Below are 17,257 nucleotides of genomic sequence, written 5' to 3'. Positions count from 1 at the left end.
GTGGATGAGTGATGCAAAAATTAGGCTAGTTGCTCACGTGGTGATAAAGTTAGCATATGCTTGCACATGTTGCATTACTACACATGTTACTTGACAAACACAGGCTCTTTTAATCGCAACTTTTATCAAATAATTCAAACTAAAAAAATGGAGAGCGGAATAAATAAAAGATAGTCATATGATTTTCGAATCAAGGAATAAGTATCAAGGATGGGGGATAAGCTTCTAGCAGGTTTTATGAGAGGGGGAGGAGAAAGAAAGGAGTATTAGCGATGCTTGTTGATATATTTAGTTGAGTTTTTACTATAATTAGAGATAAGTAAGCATCACTATAATTATTGCTGACTTCTCTCATTAGTTTCAAATTCATGGTTATCTATTTTGTAACATCTCTACATGTGAGTAGATTTATATGATCTATTCACATGATAGAAAAACATTATTCACATATATTTCGTTTTTTCTTCGTTTCAATTTTAACTTGGTGTAATAGCTAGATCTCTAACCTAGAACATACTTATATCCTGTTTTTTCTCTTTTTCTGGCCACATACAATGGTTGATCGGAGGTAGTCTAACGCCGTTAATCGTTATTAACAAACACCACACAACCGTAGATCTCGAGCATCATTGGTTTGGTCTCCGTTAAACTAAGAAAGAGAATTTTCTTTATGAAAGCACTAGTTGGTAACCATCCTCAAGACATTGGAACATCATATACACCAAATCTATTACAACAACAGATCACTGAACGCGTTGATGGGTATGTACCGGTATGCAATAATTCCACCTCTGATCCAACACTCGTGCACATGGCCAACATCTCCCTTACAAAGTTACAATAATGAATTAACAATTCAAAAAAAAAAAAAAAATTTGGAACCAAGAATTTTATTTAGAAAACCCTAGTGTTGAGAAATGGAACAAAGAAACAAGAAATTGGAACCAAAGACTCCAACGTGGCAGTTTGGTCAACCGGATAAACACTTAGGTCCAATCTCTTTTGGGCCGAGCATATTTCAGTGGCCCAATCCCAACCGCCTCATTGGATTCTTCAGTAGACCAAATTTTGGTGTTGTTTGTTTTTGTTTAAGAAGTCTCTAAGGGGTTTACGTTGCGGGTGTGCAAACATAAGTTTTTGAAGACTGTTTGCTTAAAAAAAAAATCTGAAAAATGCCTTTATTATCTTAAAAAATAAGCTATTGTTTAACTTCTTTACACTTCTTAACATTGTACCAACACCCAATGTCCAACACCACCACCACCCACACCCAATGTCCAACACCACCACCACACGTCCACCACCGCCACCACCCACCACCACCACCCACTGTCCGTCACAACCACTACCCTCCACCCACCGTCCGCTACCACCATAGTCCGTCACCCACCACCCATAGTCCCCCACCACTACCCACCGTCCGCCACCACCATTGTCCACCACCCACCACGACCATCACCGTCCACCGCCACCACTCACAGTTGGCGACAACCACCGTCCACTACCACCTCCCACCGTTAACCACCCGCCACCACCATCCACCACCACCCATCGTCTGCACCACCATCGTCCACCACCACCCATCGTCCGCCGCCACCATCGTCCACCACCCACCACCACCACCATCCATCACCACCACCCACCGTCGGCCAAAACCATCGTCCACTACAACCACCCACCGTTCGCAACCACTACCGTTCCACACCACCCACCACCACCGTTCATCACCACCACCACCCACTGTCGACCACAACCACCGTCCACCACACCACTCACCACCACCGTCCATCACCACCACCACCCACCGTCGGCCACAACCACCGTCCACCCACCACCACCGTCCATCACCACCACCACCCACTGTCGGCCACCACCACCCACCACAATTGTCCATCACCACTACCCCCCAACGTCCACTACCACCACCATCGTCCAGAACTCACCACAACCATCCATCACCACCATCCACACTGTTCACCGCCTACCACAATCGTCTCCCACCAATCGTCCACCATCACCCACTTCCACAGTTCGTACACCACCACCAATTATTTAGCCGTCTACAGACGTTAAAGACTTTTATCTACTGTGATATGTATGATATGTAACTAATTTTTAGCTTATGCAGACGATATCTAGTTTATAAAACAAACAATATTATATTTTCAGAATCCAGACCACATCTTCAGTTGTAGACATGAAATAAGAAGAAATTAGATTACAGATAGTTTTTGTCTTCAAAAATAAACAACACCTTAATCTCTCATGGATATGAGTCATGATTCAATAGGTTTTAAATTTTCTACTGGCAAAGCTCCTTTCAACGGATTAGAGGGGCACAAATTTGGGTTTTTTCTAATACCCAATTCTGGGTATGGAATCGGGTTCGGGTTTGACCAGGATAGGAAAATCGTGAATTGGCAATACCAGGTTGGGTTTGGGTCCGGGCATTGTCTTTAAATGCACCGGGTTTGGGTAGGGTATAGAACCGGGTATTTGAATACCATGGTTCCGGGTATTGAAGAAAACCTTATTTCGGGCTTTAATCTGGGTATAGATTGAGTTTTTTAAGGGGTTGCACTTTTTTAGGGTTGTTTTCAGGTATTTTTCGGGTATAGATTGGGTATTTGAAAAATCCAGTTTCGGGTATTGGAAAAGCTCGGCTTTGGATATGTAACCGGTTCCGGATTTCGGGTATTACTGGGTACAAATCGGGTCCAGTTCCGGGTACAAGTTTTGGTACTGAAATGCATACCTTCTCCGTACCCTACGGGTAGGGTCGGCAGTCGGGTAGTAAAAACCCGGGTATAAAAAAACAAACCCAGCTCCGGGTTTTTTTCAGGTCCGGTTTTGGGTTCGGATTTTTTGTGCACCTCCACAACGGACCAACATTGCCACAAACACGGTCTAACCGTGCCTCCATATAGAACAACCATGCCATATTGGCACGATCGTGCATATAGTGCAGCAAATTCATTTGCTCCTCTCTTCCTACTTTAATCCTACAAATTTCATCAATAACCATAGCATCAAACCATTGAATTTACGTTTAAGAAAACTTATCAATGGTGGCCAGATTGCAACTCAAGAGTGTATTACTATCTTGCAGCCCATCAATTTATGTGAACTATCAACTAGCTCAATTACTTCTGGTTTCAGTCCAAAGTTAATGATCTCTATGTACAGTGATTTTCTGTTTAGAAAAATCAAATGAACCTAGGAACTACAATTCAACCAACAAAAAACAAAATCTAAAACAAAAGCACCAACAAATAAACATCCTTTTAAAGCATATTACCCAAAGGGACCATAAATTCATACAAATACTAAACAAATAAAAGATGATTTCAAAACAACTAAATTTAGTATAGATTGATGTCAAGTACGGGGTAGGCTCATTGGAGCTTCAACGCTACCCCTTTTACCATGTCTAGTTCATATGCTGATATAATTGGCAGTGGTAATTTAGTGAATAATTCTTAAATTCTTTTGTACAATCATGCATTAAAGTGTCACTGGATAACGCTAGCTAAAGACTGCATCTGTTTATCCGAAGGGTTCCGGTTACTTTAAAGAATTCATAGTTTTATAGAAGATAAACTGGAAGTACTTACTAACCCAAAATGCACCACATTATTGCTATAAAATGATGAATAAAGAACTAGAACAATAATAACACATGAATTTGCTTCACTTGGTCAGTGTAACAAGGCCCTACATGCACGACCGAATTTGAAAAATGATCGGTGTAATCAAGCTACATTTATGACCAGATTTGAAAAGATTTTGTTACATCAAGACTGAGATATTTACTACAAGATTTCTACTTGAAATACACGGATTTGGGTTAAAACTTGTTTCCTAAGCGTACGCAGTCGACTGAATAACCAAGCCTAAAATCCCATATTGATCTAGCCCATACATAATTCTAACTATATCCATCAGCATAACAAACATCAAGTGAAAACATCCAAAGCTGACAAAGTGTGTGCGAAATTTAAATATTCACATGATGATTTTAACCTGCCTATGATTATGCATAATCAATACCCATAAACTAAATGCATCTGAAAAGGCCAGACTTCATCGATCATGTTCAGTGAGACTGTGAGAGTACTGTAGATAAACCTTAACTAATTATCAATAAGTTCAAAACCATAATTAAAATACAAGTTTCAGTTAGATAACTCAAGGCGTCACCAGTTAATTCAAGCAAAATATGGCCATATATTCATACAAATATGCAGGAAACAGAAGGAAAGTTTAAAACAACGAAAATTAGGTTATATCGATATCAACTACAGGGGAAGCTTGATGCAGCTTCAGCACCTTACTAGGAAACTTCAACTTTTCATCTGACGTAATCTCATTGTGCGAGCAGTGATGAATAGCAATCTTTTTTAAGAAAGGCGAGCATGCAAGTAAATACTTTAACATGCATACTTCATTCTCTGAACCATTCCAATATTTAAACCTCACACTTCTTAGCTGCAGCTGCTCCGTATACTGTAGTCTACCTGTGGAGGCGGACCAGCATACTGAAAGAATAACCGGTATTCAATTTCAAACACAAAACTATTTATGAATTTATAAGACGAGCAGCATGATACATACCGAGTTATATGCTGTGATTTTAAGAGTCTGCAGATTCGGGCAGCTCCTAATCAATTCAAAAGCACATGATAAATGTATACCATCCTCTAAACATACGTTTGCTAATTTAAGAGTCTGGAGGCTTGAAAAGGCAGTAGAGAACCTCCATTTAGCATCACCTTCCGCAACTACAAGAAAATATGTTATCAGATTATATCAAATACTATTACTTATTTTTATCAGATGTAGAAAAATATGGGACTTATGTTTCTGTAAACTAAACTTCAAAGACACAACTTAGCATTAATTACCTTGCAACTTATAAAACTCAACTTAAGCTCTTGAAGTTTTTGAAGAGAACTGAGAAGCTCAAAGGTTGTACCGGAACTACGAAAATTATTCATAGTGTCAAGATCAGACAGATATAAAGATAGTATTTTGAGATTTTCAAGTTTTGCAATCTCAGCTAGTTTTATTTTGCTTGAATAAAAATCACAATCCACTTTCAAATTCTCAAGTAACGGACACCTGGAAATAAACTCCCAAGAGTCACTGCTTTCTTCAGAATGGAGATATAAATCTAAGCTCAATAGATTTGGAAAACCATGAAAATTAGGAGGAGGATGGAAGCAACAACTATTAAGTGTCAAATGTTTCAACTCCAAACAAGAGAAAAGATGGGCAGGTAACTTATATGGCGCTGTTCCTATAAAAATCTCAAGAGTGAGGTCCTTAATTCGTTTTCTGGACAATAACGAAATCCAGTGATGGATATCTTCATCTTCAACAACCACTTTATGGTCAGATAGGACAAACTTTGTAATCGCTCCTCTAAGATGAAGAAGAAGAAGCCTATCAATTATAATGCTCACTTGATTATTTTCATCATTTGTTTTTGATAAATACTCAAAGAAGTCTTCATCAAATACGAGTTGGCTAAGCATAGTCCACTTAAAACCTCCATGTTTTTGATAAGACATCGGTCCTCACTGCGTCAAGTAATGGCAATCGATCCAAAATATTTGTTACCACGTCATCTGGCATGCGGCTAATAAAATCTTGTGGTGCAGACTTAGGTCTCCCGTGAATCCGTTCCATTATTCTAAAAAAATGAAATATATTAATCATCATAAACATAAATAAAATTCCATATTTGCACAAAACTAACTAGGGATTAGATATGTACCAAAAAGTTGATGATGAAAAGTTAACAAACAGGGCTTTATTAATTTGTTTAGAATGCTACTGTGACTCAACAGATAAGCAAGCAACTCATGAATACACATTAAAATGAGTAAATGAAAAATTGCAGTAGCATTATTACAAACCCTAGAAGTCCTAATTTCCCCATTTGTACAATCACGCATTAAAGTGAACTGGATGACGTTAAAGACTGCATCCATTTAACCAAAGAGTTTCGGTTACTTCCAAAAACTCACATATCCAAAAAAGATAACTGGAGCTACTTAACAAACCAAAGCACGACACATTGCTAAGAACATGATGAATAAAGAACTAGAACAATAATAACACATGAATATGGTTCACCACTCTGTCAATATATGTAACAAGCCCACATGCACGACAGAATTTGAAATATCGACAGAGTCCATATATAATTCTAACTTCATCAATGAATATGCATATGCAAATGATAACAAAGGTGATAAAGTGTGTGTGAAATATGAATTTGCAAATGATTATGTATAATCAATACCCATAAAGTAACACTATGAAAAACCCTATTCATTTCCCCAATATTTATTTTTATGAAACCTAACAATTTAGGACATGTATCGAGTAGTAGTAACATATGATGAAAACCTTCCGATCAATACAAAACCAAGCAATTAATCACCATATCAACATATTTCTAACATTGATTCTAACCTTGGAAACTGTCGATGTTGAGTGACTGCAGCTTCCTCCAGCGTACTAAAATGTTTATTTCAGGGACTCACTCACCTCTATTTATATTCTCTTTTCTTATATTAATTAACTAGATTTTATCCCCCGTATTACTTGGATTTTAATTTTATTTATTGTAAAAAGTTAATAATTAATATACTTATGGTTGAGGTTTGATGATGAAATGGTTTCACAAATAAATGATATGTTATAATCCGGTTTAAAAACTATCTGGGTTTGGTGATACCCATTACCCGTTTATTTTCTTTATTATAAAATTGTTTCTCTATTATAAATAATATCTTTTTAAAAAAAAAAAAATAGGATATTAATCTTTAGTATATCCCTATTTTATAGGATTTTCATAAATATTTGATGAGATTATTTTTTAATCTGATGAGATGTTATAACCCCTTTAAGAGCTATCTGGGTTTGGTGAGACCTTTACCCGTGAATTCAGGTCAAATGCGTAAGAAGGCTTCATTTACAAATAAAACAATCTGATAGCTTGAGAGAATGATTGTTTTACATTTTTCGTTTTTAAAATTTATTTTTTGGATTTTAATTTTCTTTATTGTAAGAAAGTTAATAATATACTTAGGGTTTGATGATGAAAGGATTTCATAAATAAATGATATGTTATAACCCGTTTAAAAGCTATCTGGATTTGGTGACCCATGATCCGCTTATGTTTTTTACTATAAAATTGTTTATTAATTATAAATAATATCTTTTTATTTTTAAATTGGATATTAAATTTTAGTATATCCCTATTTTGTAGGATTTTCATATCAAATATTTGGTAAGATTAATTTTTAATTTAATGAGATGTTATAACCCATTTAAGAGCTATCTGGTTTTGGTAAGACCCATATCCATGGATTTGGGTTAAATTAATGAGAGGCCTCCATTTAAAAATCAAGCAATTTGGTGGCTTCCATAAAAGGGAGGAGAGACCACATCGTGACACGTAGGATTTTAAGGTTTTTGTTAATATATATTATAGATTAATATTTATTATTGTTTCTTTTGTTTATTTTAATCCTTATTATAAAACTAGGATAGTGGCCCGTGTTACACACGGATGGAAAAATTTTCATACGTCATATATATATATATATGGTTTGGATCAAATACAAATGAAATTAACGTGCTAAACATGAGAATCAAATAAAGTAATTATATATACAAGTAGAGTAATTATGTAATTACATCATAGAGTAATTACGTAATTACTCTATGATGTAATTACATAATTACTCTACTTGTATATATAATTACTCTACTTGATTCTTATGTTTAGCACGTTAATTTCATTTGTACGTTAACTTTCCCCTATATATATACATATATATATGTAGCTATCATAAGAACTCTTTACATTTTTTTCTGCAAAACCACAAGATGTAGGAAAAATAGGTATAAATGGTGTGAATAAGAAACCGTATAAATAGACAAATCATTGAATTGCTAAAATAATAGTCATACTAAAAAAGGTAGCAAAAATTAGTTATAAGTAATTAATTGTAGTCAAAATCGGTTTTTAAATAATTTGAAAGAAAATAGTTGGTTATGATTCTAGAAAACATTAATTAGTGAGGTTATGATTCTAGAAATTTTTAATTACTGAATTATACGGCAATTCTAGAGATGGAAACCTTGTAAGCTTATGTGAACATCCTATTTGAAGGCTATGTGTAAGGCCAAAAATGTAACTTGCGATATCAAAGTACGAAACCCGTTATCCAATTTATGGTCAAGTTAATAATTAAAATGGGTGAGAAATCTGGACACGAGACGAGAGCTTCGACATACACGTTTAGCTTCAACGGAAAAGCTTCTAGAATGTTTTTTTATTTTGCTATAAGTAGGGACTTTCTTGTATTTGTTTGTGTGTGTTGTGTTGGTGTAAACAACCACCCAAGGGGAGCTCACATTGGGTGGGATCGGTTCGTTTTAATATTATGAATCTTTTGTACCGGTTACGAGATCGTTTCTTTATTTTATCGTTATATTATTTATGTTCGGTCATTTGTTTCACCGCACCCGTCTCGAGCACTTATCAAGAACAAAGCTGTTCGTTGTCGGATCCGGTTTCGGGACCTATAATTGGTATCAGAGCGGGTCGAATCTTATGATTCAACTTTGTTCTTGATATTCGGGTTCTATTTCCGCTATTACCCGAACCGAGACGTTAAAGACCCGTTGAAGTTTGAAAATAAAGTTAGAAGTTTGGAAATAAAGTTTGAAGATCCGAGAAAATAAAGGTGTTTGAAGCTCGTCTTGTTCACAAATCTGGATTCACCGCCACTTTAAAGTTTCGTTTATGGTTTTTATTGAGTTTTAGAAGTTGAACAAGAAGAATAGAGGCGATGGTCGTGGTGATAGGGGGTGGCTAGGGCGCCATGGCGGAGGTGGAAATGGCAGTGGTGATGATTACAAGCAGGAGTGATGGCTGGCTGGTGATGTTAGTTAACGGTGGAGGAGGATCTGTGGTGTCCGAAATAATGGAATCTGCGGCGGTTGTATCTCCGGTGTGTTTTCCGGCTGTCGGATTTCCGGTGACCAACGGAACTCCGGTGAGTTTTCTGGTCACCGGTGGCAATTAGTGATAGCCGGTGCTCGTTTTTTTGTCGGATAATGATAGTTGCCATTGAGTTTTAGTGCATGAATCTGTGGAAGGAGGCGGCGACGGCTCTAATGGTGGACCACAAGAAGAACAGTCACCGGCGAGTAAATGGAGACTTCATCAGGAGGAGATAGTTGCTGTTAACAAGAAGAACTGGCGGCGGCGTTGTGGTTGCCGGAAAAACGTCTTTCCGGCAAGTGCGGCGCTGGTGACTGTTTTTCCGGCAAGATGATAACTGCAGCAACTAATGTGAATAATGAGGTAGCTAGGGTTTGTGGCATATATATGTTGGGCTGAAAGTTCACTTATTGTTTTTTTTGTGCTGGAAATGTGGGCCTGCCATTGCTTGGGCTTGGTTATTTAAGCATAGTTTGGGCTGGTTATTTAAGCACAGATTGGGCCAATTATGTGATATAATTATCTTGGGCCGTGAAATTGATTATTGTTCGGATTGACCAACCGAAGAAAGTCAAAATTGATCGGGTTTTTGTCATTATTGGACCGTGTTCAAAGCATATTATTTATATGTTATTTTCAAAGCGTTCGAGAATTGGATCCTGAAAACGTGGTCTACGAGCATCCGAGATGCTTATTTATTAAGGTGATAATTTTTGAACAACTTGGATTTAATAGGGAATTAAATTGCTTAAGCTCTCAACCTAAAAAATGTGGGATACGAGTATCTGAGATACTTATTTATTAGGGGCGAGTTACATAAATAATTTCATTCACGGAAATTATAAGCTTTGTCATTTGATTGTTGTCCCCGGTATTTCGTTAAGCTCATCTGAACCTATATTGCTTAAGATCCGAGATGGATAAAGAAGCGAGAACGTCTTCATGAATGAATTAGGTGGATCAAGGTTGAGGGGGTGATTGAAGAAGCTTCGGCTTAGCGGCTGATATGTGAAGATGCGAGACACGGTTCGACGATGTTTTGAGATCACAAGTCAAGGGGGTGATTGTAAGGCCAAAAATGTGACTTGCGATATCAAAGTACGAAACCCGTTATCCAATTTATGGTCAAGTTAATAATTAAAATGGGCGAGAAATCCGGACACGAGACGAGAGTTTCAGCATACGCGTTTAGCTTCAACGAGAAAGCTTCTAGAATGTTTTTTTTATTTTGCTATAAGTAGGGACTTTCTTGTATTTGTTTGTGTGTGTTGTGTTGGTGTAAACAACCACCCAAGGGGAGCTCACCTTGGGTGGGATCGGTTCGTTTTAATATTATGAATCTTTTGTACCGGTTACGAGATCGTTCCTTTATTTTATCGTTATATTATTTATGCTCGGTCGTTTGTTTCACCGCACCCGTCTCGAGCACTTATCAAGAACAAAGCCGTTCGTTGTCGGATCCGGTTTCGGGACATACGCTATGTGGATATCTTGTTTTTTGCTTTAATAGTATAGTAAGAAGATTAGCATTAGGATTAAAATTAATTGATTAATTATGTGGAAATTATAAGCATGAAAAATGAATGGCATGGAACATTAGGTGGACCCTAGGAGAAGGACAAATGGACAAATTGGTTTTCCTTTAATATATTAGTTAGATTAGTTAGATGTAATAAATTCAAAGTAAATGTTAAGGCGTATCTTGACAACCAACATGTATTTATTCCTTTAGCTTTTGATACTTTTGGTTTTCTCGCGTCTGAAGTTGTGGAGTTACTTACCCGTGTTTAGCGGGTCATGCAAAGTAATGTTATGACTCGAAGATCAGCAAATGCAGTTTTTAAAAGATTGGGTTTTACAAATCAAAAAGGGGTAGCGGCGCAGCTTGTTGCCCGCTTGCCTTCTGTATCGATGTAATCTAAACATTGAAATATTTTATATTTAGGTTGGTTAAAAAAATGTTAAGTTATGAATTCAAAACTTTAAATGTTATGTTTGACCAATGCTTGTGTTATATATTGGTTTAAATGTTAATTAGCATTAGGTTTAAAATTAATTGATTAATTATGTGGAAATTGTAAGCACGGAAAGTGGATGACATGGAACATTAGGTGGACACCCTAGGAGAAAGACAAGTGGACAAATTGGTTTTGCTTTAAAATATTAGTTAGATTTATTATTAATTACTGGTCCAACTATTTTTCTCTAATTTACATCTTGGGCTAGTTAAATTCTAAATTGATTTTCAAGGTATAGGTTCTCTAGATATATCTCACAACTTTACTCGGATCGATCTATGCTGTTGGTTAGCGGAAATCACCAACAACACTCGAATCTTGGATCTTGGTTTTCATTATATATAAAAAGAAGAAACTGGAGAGGTTGAAGAAAGAAACTTTATTTCCAAAGAGTGTTGTGTCTTGAGTTGTTGTGGAGAAATGGGTAAAGTGAGCCTTTTACAGGGTTCCCATTTCTCCAAAGTTACATTTTTACCATACAAAATAAACGTACCGAGTACGTAATACATCTACTAAAAGCAAACTAGAACAACATAAACAATCCTAATAACAATATATTGTCCCTACACAAGGGAAAATTAAATTCCAACGTTTGGAACTACCCCAAATACCCGAGGGAACCTTTATGAGGTGAGATGTCAATCAACCATACTGGTTATGACTTTTCAAACCTGACTTACCAGGAACACACCATCAAGAAAGAAGCCCACCACTGTGGGAACACCCTTAAGTCGAGTTTCCAATGTTAGTTTACACGTTGTGTTTTACACCAGGAAAGGATAACAATGAGATAGCTATTGGTAATCTTGACCCAAAATATTTCAAATGAGTTTGTTTGGATTGTTTTGAAAATTATATGGGTTGATTTGGGTAAAATATTTTAACTAAATGGATCAAAATGAGTCCTTGAAATTCCACATCGTTATTTTCGGGTCAAAAAGGGTTGGCAAATTCAAAGAAATAGGTTGATATGGGTTACTGTCATAAGAAAATATGGCAAGTTTCATATCAGAATGGGTTGGGTTTCGGTTTCTTTAGTTTGATTTTTTGTTCGTTTTCGGTTTTTTGTTTCGTTTTGTTTTTTTTTTTCGTTTTTGGTCGGTTTCAGTTTTTTACTTTTGTTTTGATTGATTTTTTCGGCTTCGATCGGTTCGGTTTTGGTATTTTGTTTAGTGTTTGTTAATTGTTTAGGTTTCGGTTCAATTTCTCAATTCTTTTTACCAAACAAGGACAACGGTGGAAACATTTTTTAATTATTTTTTGAAGGGTATGCTTTTTATCTTAATCCGTTCTAACCCGTTCCGACACAAACCAAAACAACCCATTTTAACTTGACCCGGCCCATTTGCCACCACAAGATCCGGTTTTTTCTAATACACAGTTATGGGTATGGAATCGGGTTCAGGTATGACCGGAATAGGAAATCAGGTATTGACAATACCCCGGGTCGGGTCCTGGTATTGTCTAAAAAAACTATACCCTATGCATCAGGTTTGGGTCGGATATAGAACTGGGTATTTGAATACTTTGTTTCCAGGTATAGGAAAAAAAGACCTTATTTTCGGGATTTTCCGGGTATAGGTTGAGTTTTTTAAGGGGAGCCCTTTTTTAGGGTTATTTTCAGGTATAGATCGGGTATAGGTTGAGTTTTTTAAGGGGAGCCCTTTTTTAGGGTTATTTTCAGGTATAGATCGGGTATTTGAAAAACCCGATTCTGGATATGAACCGGTTCTGGTTTTGGGTATTACCGGGTACAAATCGGGTCCAGTTCCGGGTACAAGTTTTGGTACTGAAATGCATACCCTATCCGTACCTTACGGGTAGGGTCGGCAGTCAGGTAGTAAATGTTGGATGAACTAATTGGATTTTAGATTATTAAATCGTAAACACCGAAAGAAAACTTGAAGACGTCGATGGGTATTAAAAGTCTTGAACTTTTGGTTGGCGAGAACTAGAAGCAGGGATTCTGTGGAAGAATATTAAATGGAATATTTGTGATGATGACTTCTAATAATTGAGATAGGAAGCAACACACGTTTTAACTTCAACAACTTTAGCTTCTCTTAAACTTATTATTATTAATAAAAACTTCAAACTATTTATAGACCTAACAATCATAACTTGACTAGAAATAAGAAACTAGTAAAACAATTTAACTATAATTAGGAAACTAATAAAAGATAAATATAAATAAAACTTGATATATTTGAATTTGATCTCCTCCTTATCCTCCCCTTGAGATCGACTTAGCCACCCTCAGTTTAATCTTTAACGAATCGAGATTAAATATATCATTCACCCCCTTAATCTTGATTCGTTCCTTTCAGATCTTCAATCCCGAGCAATTTCCTCATCTCTTCAAACTTTAACTTCGGTAGCGCTTTTGTAAGAATATCCGCCTTTTGTTTCTCTCCACTAATATGCTCAACTTGGACTTCACCACGTTCAATACATTCACGAATGAAGTGAAATCTAATATTGATATGCTTACTTCTTCCATGAAACACGGGATTCTTCATCAAATCTATGGCAGATCTGTTATCCACATGTAACGTCACCACCTTTTCTTCATGCCCGGTCAACTCACTCAACAATCCCCTTAACCATATAGATTGACAAGCCGCGGTTGCTGCTGCCATATTCTTAGATTCACACGACGACAAGGCTACAGTTTGTTGCTTTTGTGAGAGCCATGAGATCAATGCACCACCATAATAAAACGCCATTCTGGTGGTACCTTGTCCATCCGTTTAATCCATACCATAACTACTATCACAAAAACCAATCAACTCTCTACTACCGCATCCATACGTTAAACCATATCCACTCGTGCCTTGTACATATCGTAGTATATACTTCAGAATCTGCATATGGGATTGTTTCGGTTCTTGTATGAACCTACTAGCAACTCCAACTTAGTAACTCAAATCAGGCCTCGTGTGTGTTAAATACCTTAAGCTACCGATTATTCGCCGATATTCGGTTGCATCAACTGGTTCTCCTTTTTCATCTTTAGTCACTTGCAACCGATGTTCCATAGGAAATCGAGTCGGGTTGCACTCGCTTAAACCTGCACTCATTAAAATTTTATTAGCATAAGCTTCTTGTTTCAACTTTATCTCATGCTTCTTTTGTGTTACTTCAATGCCCAAATAGTAAGAAAGCATTCCAAGATCTTGCATATCGAACTCATTCTTCATTTGACTTTTAAATTTCTCAATCTCAGCTTGACTCGAACTAGTCACGATAAGATCATCGACATATACACCAACAATGAGAATGTCGGTTCTTGTATTCCGCTTGTACACCGCCGGTTCTCTCGGACATCGAATAAAATCCAAACCTTTCAACGTTTTGTCGAGTTTTTCGTTCCAAGCTCGTGGGGCTTGGCGAAGATCATATAAAGCCTTTCGTAATTTATAAACCATACCGTGTTTCCCAGGAACTTCAAAACCATGAGGTTGCTTCACGTACACTTCTTCTTTCAGCTCGCCATTTAAGAACGCCGATTTAACGTCCAAATGGTAAAGGAACCAACCATAATTTGCTGCAATTGCTAAAATCAGACGTACGGTTTCCATTCTCGCCACCGGGGTAAAAACCTCATCAAAGTCTATCCCGTTCTCTTGCACGTACCCCTTCGTGACTAATCTTGCTTTGTACTTTGTTATTGACCCGTCTGCATCACGTTTGGTTTTAAACACCCACTTCAAACCGATCGCCTTGTGACCCAATGGTAGATTACATAAGTCCCATGTATTGTTTTGTTCGATTGAGACTAATTTGGATCTCATTGCTTCTCGCCATTTTTTGGAATTCTTTGCCTCTTCAAAGGTAGCTAGCTCTTCATCTAGGAGAAGACATTCTTCTTCACAAAACATTACATAATCTTCAAATCTTTTAGGAGGGACCGATTGACGACCAGCTCTTCGCAGCTCAGGTTCGGGATTTCCTTCCGGTTGGTCTTCAAATTCAGGCCCGTTAAGGTCTGTTGGGTCTTCGTTTTCAATAGCAATTTCTTGTTGAACTTCTTGGACCGGCTCGATTATAAATTCAACCCACTCAGGTCCGGTTCCGACTTGACACGAGTCGGTATGTAGGGACCAGTCAAACTTTTGACTTTCTTCGAAATGGACATCCCGGCTCACATAAATACGGTTTTGAGCCGGTTCGTACAATCTGTCAGCTTTTGATCCCGGTTCGGTTCTGATATGTACAACCTCCATGCTTCGATCATCTAACTTTTGAAGGTTGGCGGTGGGTATCTTCATGTACGTTAAGCACCCAAACACTCGTAAGGGTGCTATGTTGGGCTTTCGGCCCTTCAAGGCTTCATAGGGGGTTACCGTCTTCAATGCTTTAGTAGGTACCCGATTCAACACGTAAACCGAGTGTCTGACCGTTTCTCCCCATAAGTTTTGTGGAAGGTCCATAGCTTTCATCATACTTCTTGTTGCATTTAGGACCGTTCGGTTCCACCTTTCGACCACACCGTTTTGTTGAGAAAAGTAAGGAGCTGTAAACATTCTTTTTACTCCTTCTTGATCACAATATTCGGTGAAAAGTTTGTGGAGAAACTCGCCACCTTGATCACTTCTTAGAGCTTTAACCTTTAGCGAATGCTCTAACTCAACTTCCTGCTTAAACTTTTTGAAAATACCCAAAGCATCATTCTTATTTTTAATAGTATAAACCCACATATACCTCGTATGATCATCTACAAGAAGCATAAAATACCGGTTTCCTCCCAAAGTAGGAGGTGAGATTGGTCCACATAAATCGGTGTGAACCAACTCAAATGGTCTTGTGGCATGGAACATGGTGGTTTTAGGAAACGGGTTTCTACTATGTTTGCCTAGCATACATGCATTGCAAACATGCTCACCATGCAAAGTTTGAATTTCGCCATGCACCATATTTTTAGTCTTCATATTAGTTAATGTTTCAAAATTAACATGACCAAGTCTAGCGTGCCATAGCCATCCTTGGTCTTTAATGGAAGCTAAAAGACATACCGGGGTTCCAATTCTGAGCTCGATCTTGTAAAGACGGTTTGGACTTCTCGGGACTCTCATTAGCAAGCAATCTCCTTCCTCGTATAGCCACAAGTGGTCGTTTGCTATCCAAACCTTACACCCTTCTTTGGTTAACTGACCGATGCTCAATATGTTGCTACATAAGTCGGGTATGTAATAGACTTTATTCAGAACCCGCTGCTCACCATTCTTGCAATCGAAAATAATGGAACCTCTCCCTTTAATATTCACTTTGGACCCGTCTCCAAATTTCACCAAACCACTCATTCAATAATCAATTTGGGCAAAGTGGGCTTCACACCCGGTCATGTGATTTGACGCGCCATTATCTAAATACCAAATTGAATCGCTTACCGAGTCATTTGCATAACGGATTGGATGAACCTTCTCCTCGTTCAACATAACTTGTTCTTTATCAACTTCAACTAAGGCCATCATAAGATTTGGCGGCTAGGCCTCGGCTTGGTTCAGGTTCGCTTCTTGAGTCGGTGGTCTCGGACATTCCCATGCAAAGTGGCCCAAAACATTGCAATTATAACACCGAACACTGCTTTTACCTCTACCTTGATTTTGATTATTTTGATTATTACCTTGATTGCCGTCTCTGCCTTGGTTGTTCATGTTCGGTTGGTTACCATCTCTTCGGTTATCATAGTTCTGATTGAACCGACCTCGTCCTCTACTTGAACCTCGACCACGGCCTCTTCCACGGCACCGTTGGTCATAACCTGAAGAGCCCCATAATTTTTCCAGCCATGATCGGTGTCTTTTTTACCTTGATTATCATTTTTGGCATATAATAATTTTCCCATCTCGGCCATTGCTTCCTTGCCTTTGATTCTCTCTTCAAAAGCCTTCAACCTTGCTATACAATCTTCAAACACCATAGTGTTAGATCGGCCCACTGTTCGATAGTTGTTACAATAGCAATAAAATGGCCCGGAACGCTATCGAGCAGTTTTTTAACTAGTTCATGATCTTCCATCGGACTACACAAGCTATCAAATTGCGAGGCGTATTCCGTTATCTTCTCGGCAAAGTCTTTAATGGATTCCTTTTCACCCATCTTCAATTGATTAAAATCTTGCTTTAATGATCGTAAGCGAGTTTGTTGCACACGATCAGCCCCAAGGAATCTTGTAGTGATTCCCAAAATCTCCTGAGCATCACGGGTT

At 37.7% G+C, this 17,257-nt stretch overlaps 1 protein-coding gene across 1 annotated transcript; it reads right to left on the bottom strand.

Annotated features, from left to right (window-relative positions):
* Window positions 1–4,278: 4,278 nt before the first annotated feature.
* LOC143540965 (putative FBD-associated F-box protein At1g05080) lies at window positions 4,279–5,691 on the bottom strand. The gene is made up of 4 exons (XM_077033903.1): window positions 5,552–5,691; window positions 4,976–5,445; window positions 4,695–4,781; window positions 4,279–4,538 (listed from the first exon to the last, which is right to left on the bottom strand). The coding sequence occupies exons 1-4, from the start codon at window positions 5,689–5,691 to the stop codon at window positions 4,279–4,281; spliced, it is 957 nt and encodes a 318-aa protein (XP_076890018.1).
* Between the last annotated feature and the right edge of the window lie 11,566 nt (window positions 5,692–17,257).

This window comes from Bidens hawaiensis, unplaced genomic scaffold (assembly GCF_021521415.1).
Source record: "Bidens hawaiensis isolate Kalapana, Puna unplaced genomic scaffold, B.hawaiensis_p1.1 tig00012418_1, whole genome shotgun sequence".
Lineage (NCBI taxonomy): Eukaryota > Viridiplantae > Streptophyta > Magnoliopsida > Asterales > Asteraceae > Bidens > Bidens hawaiensis.
The sequence above is the reverse complement of the archived record's forward strand: the minus strand, read 5'-3'. Positions and strand labels throughout refer to the sequence as shown.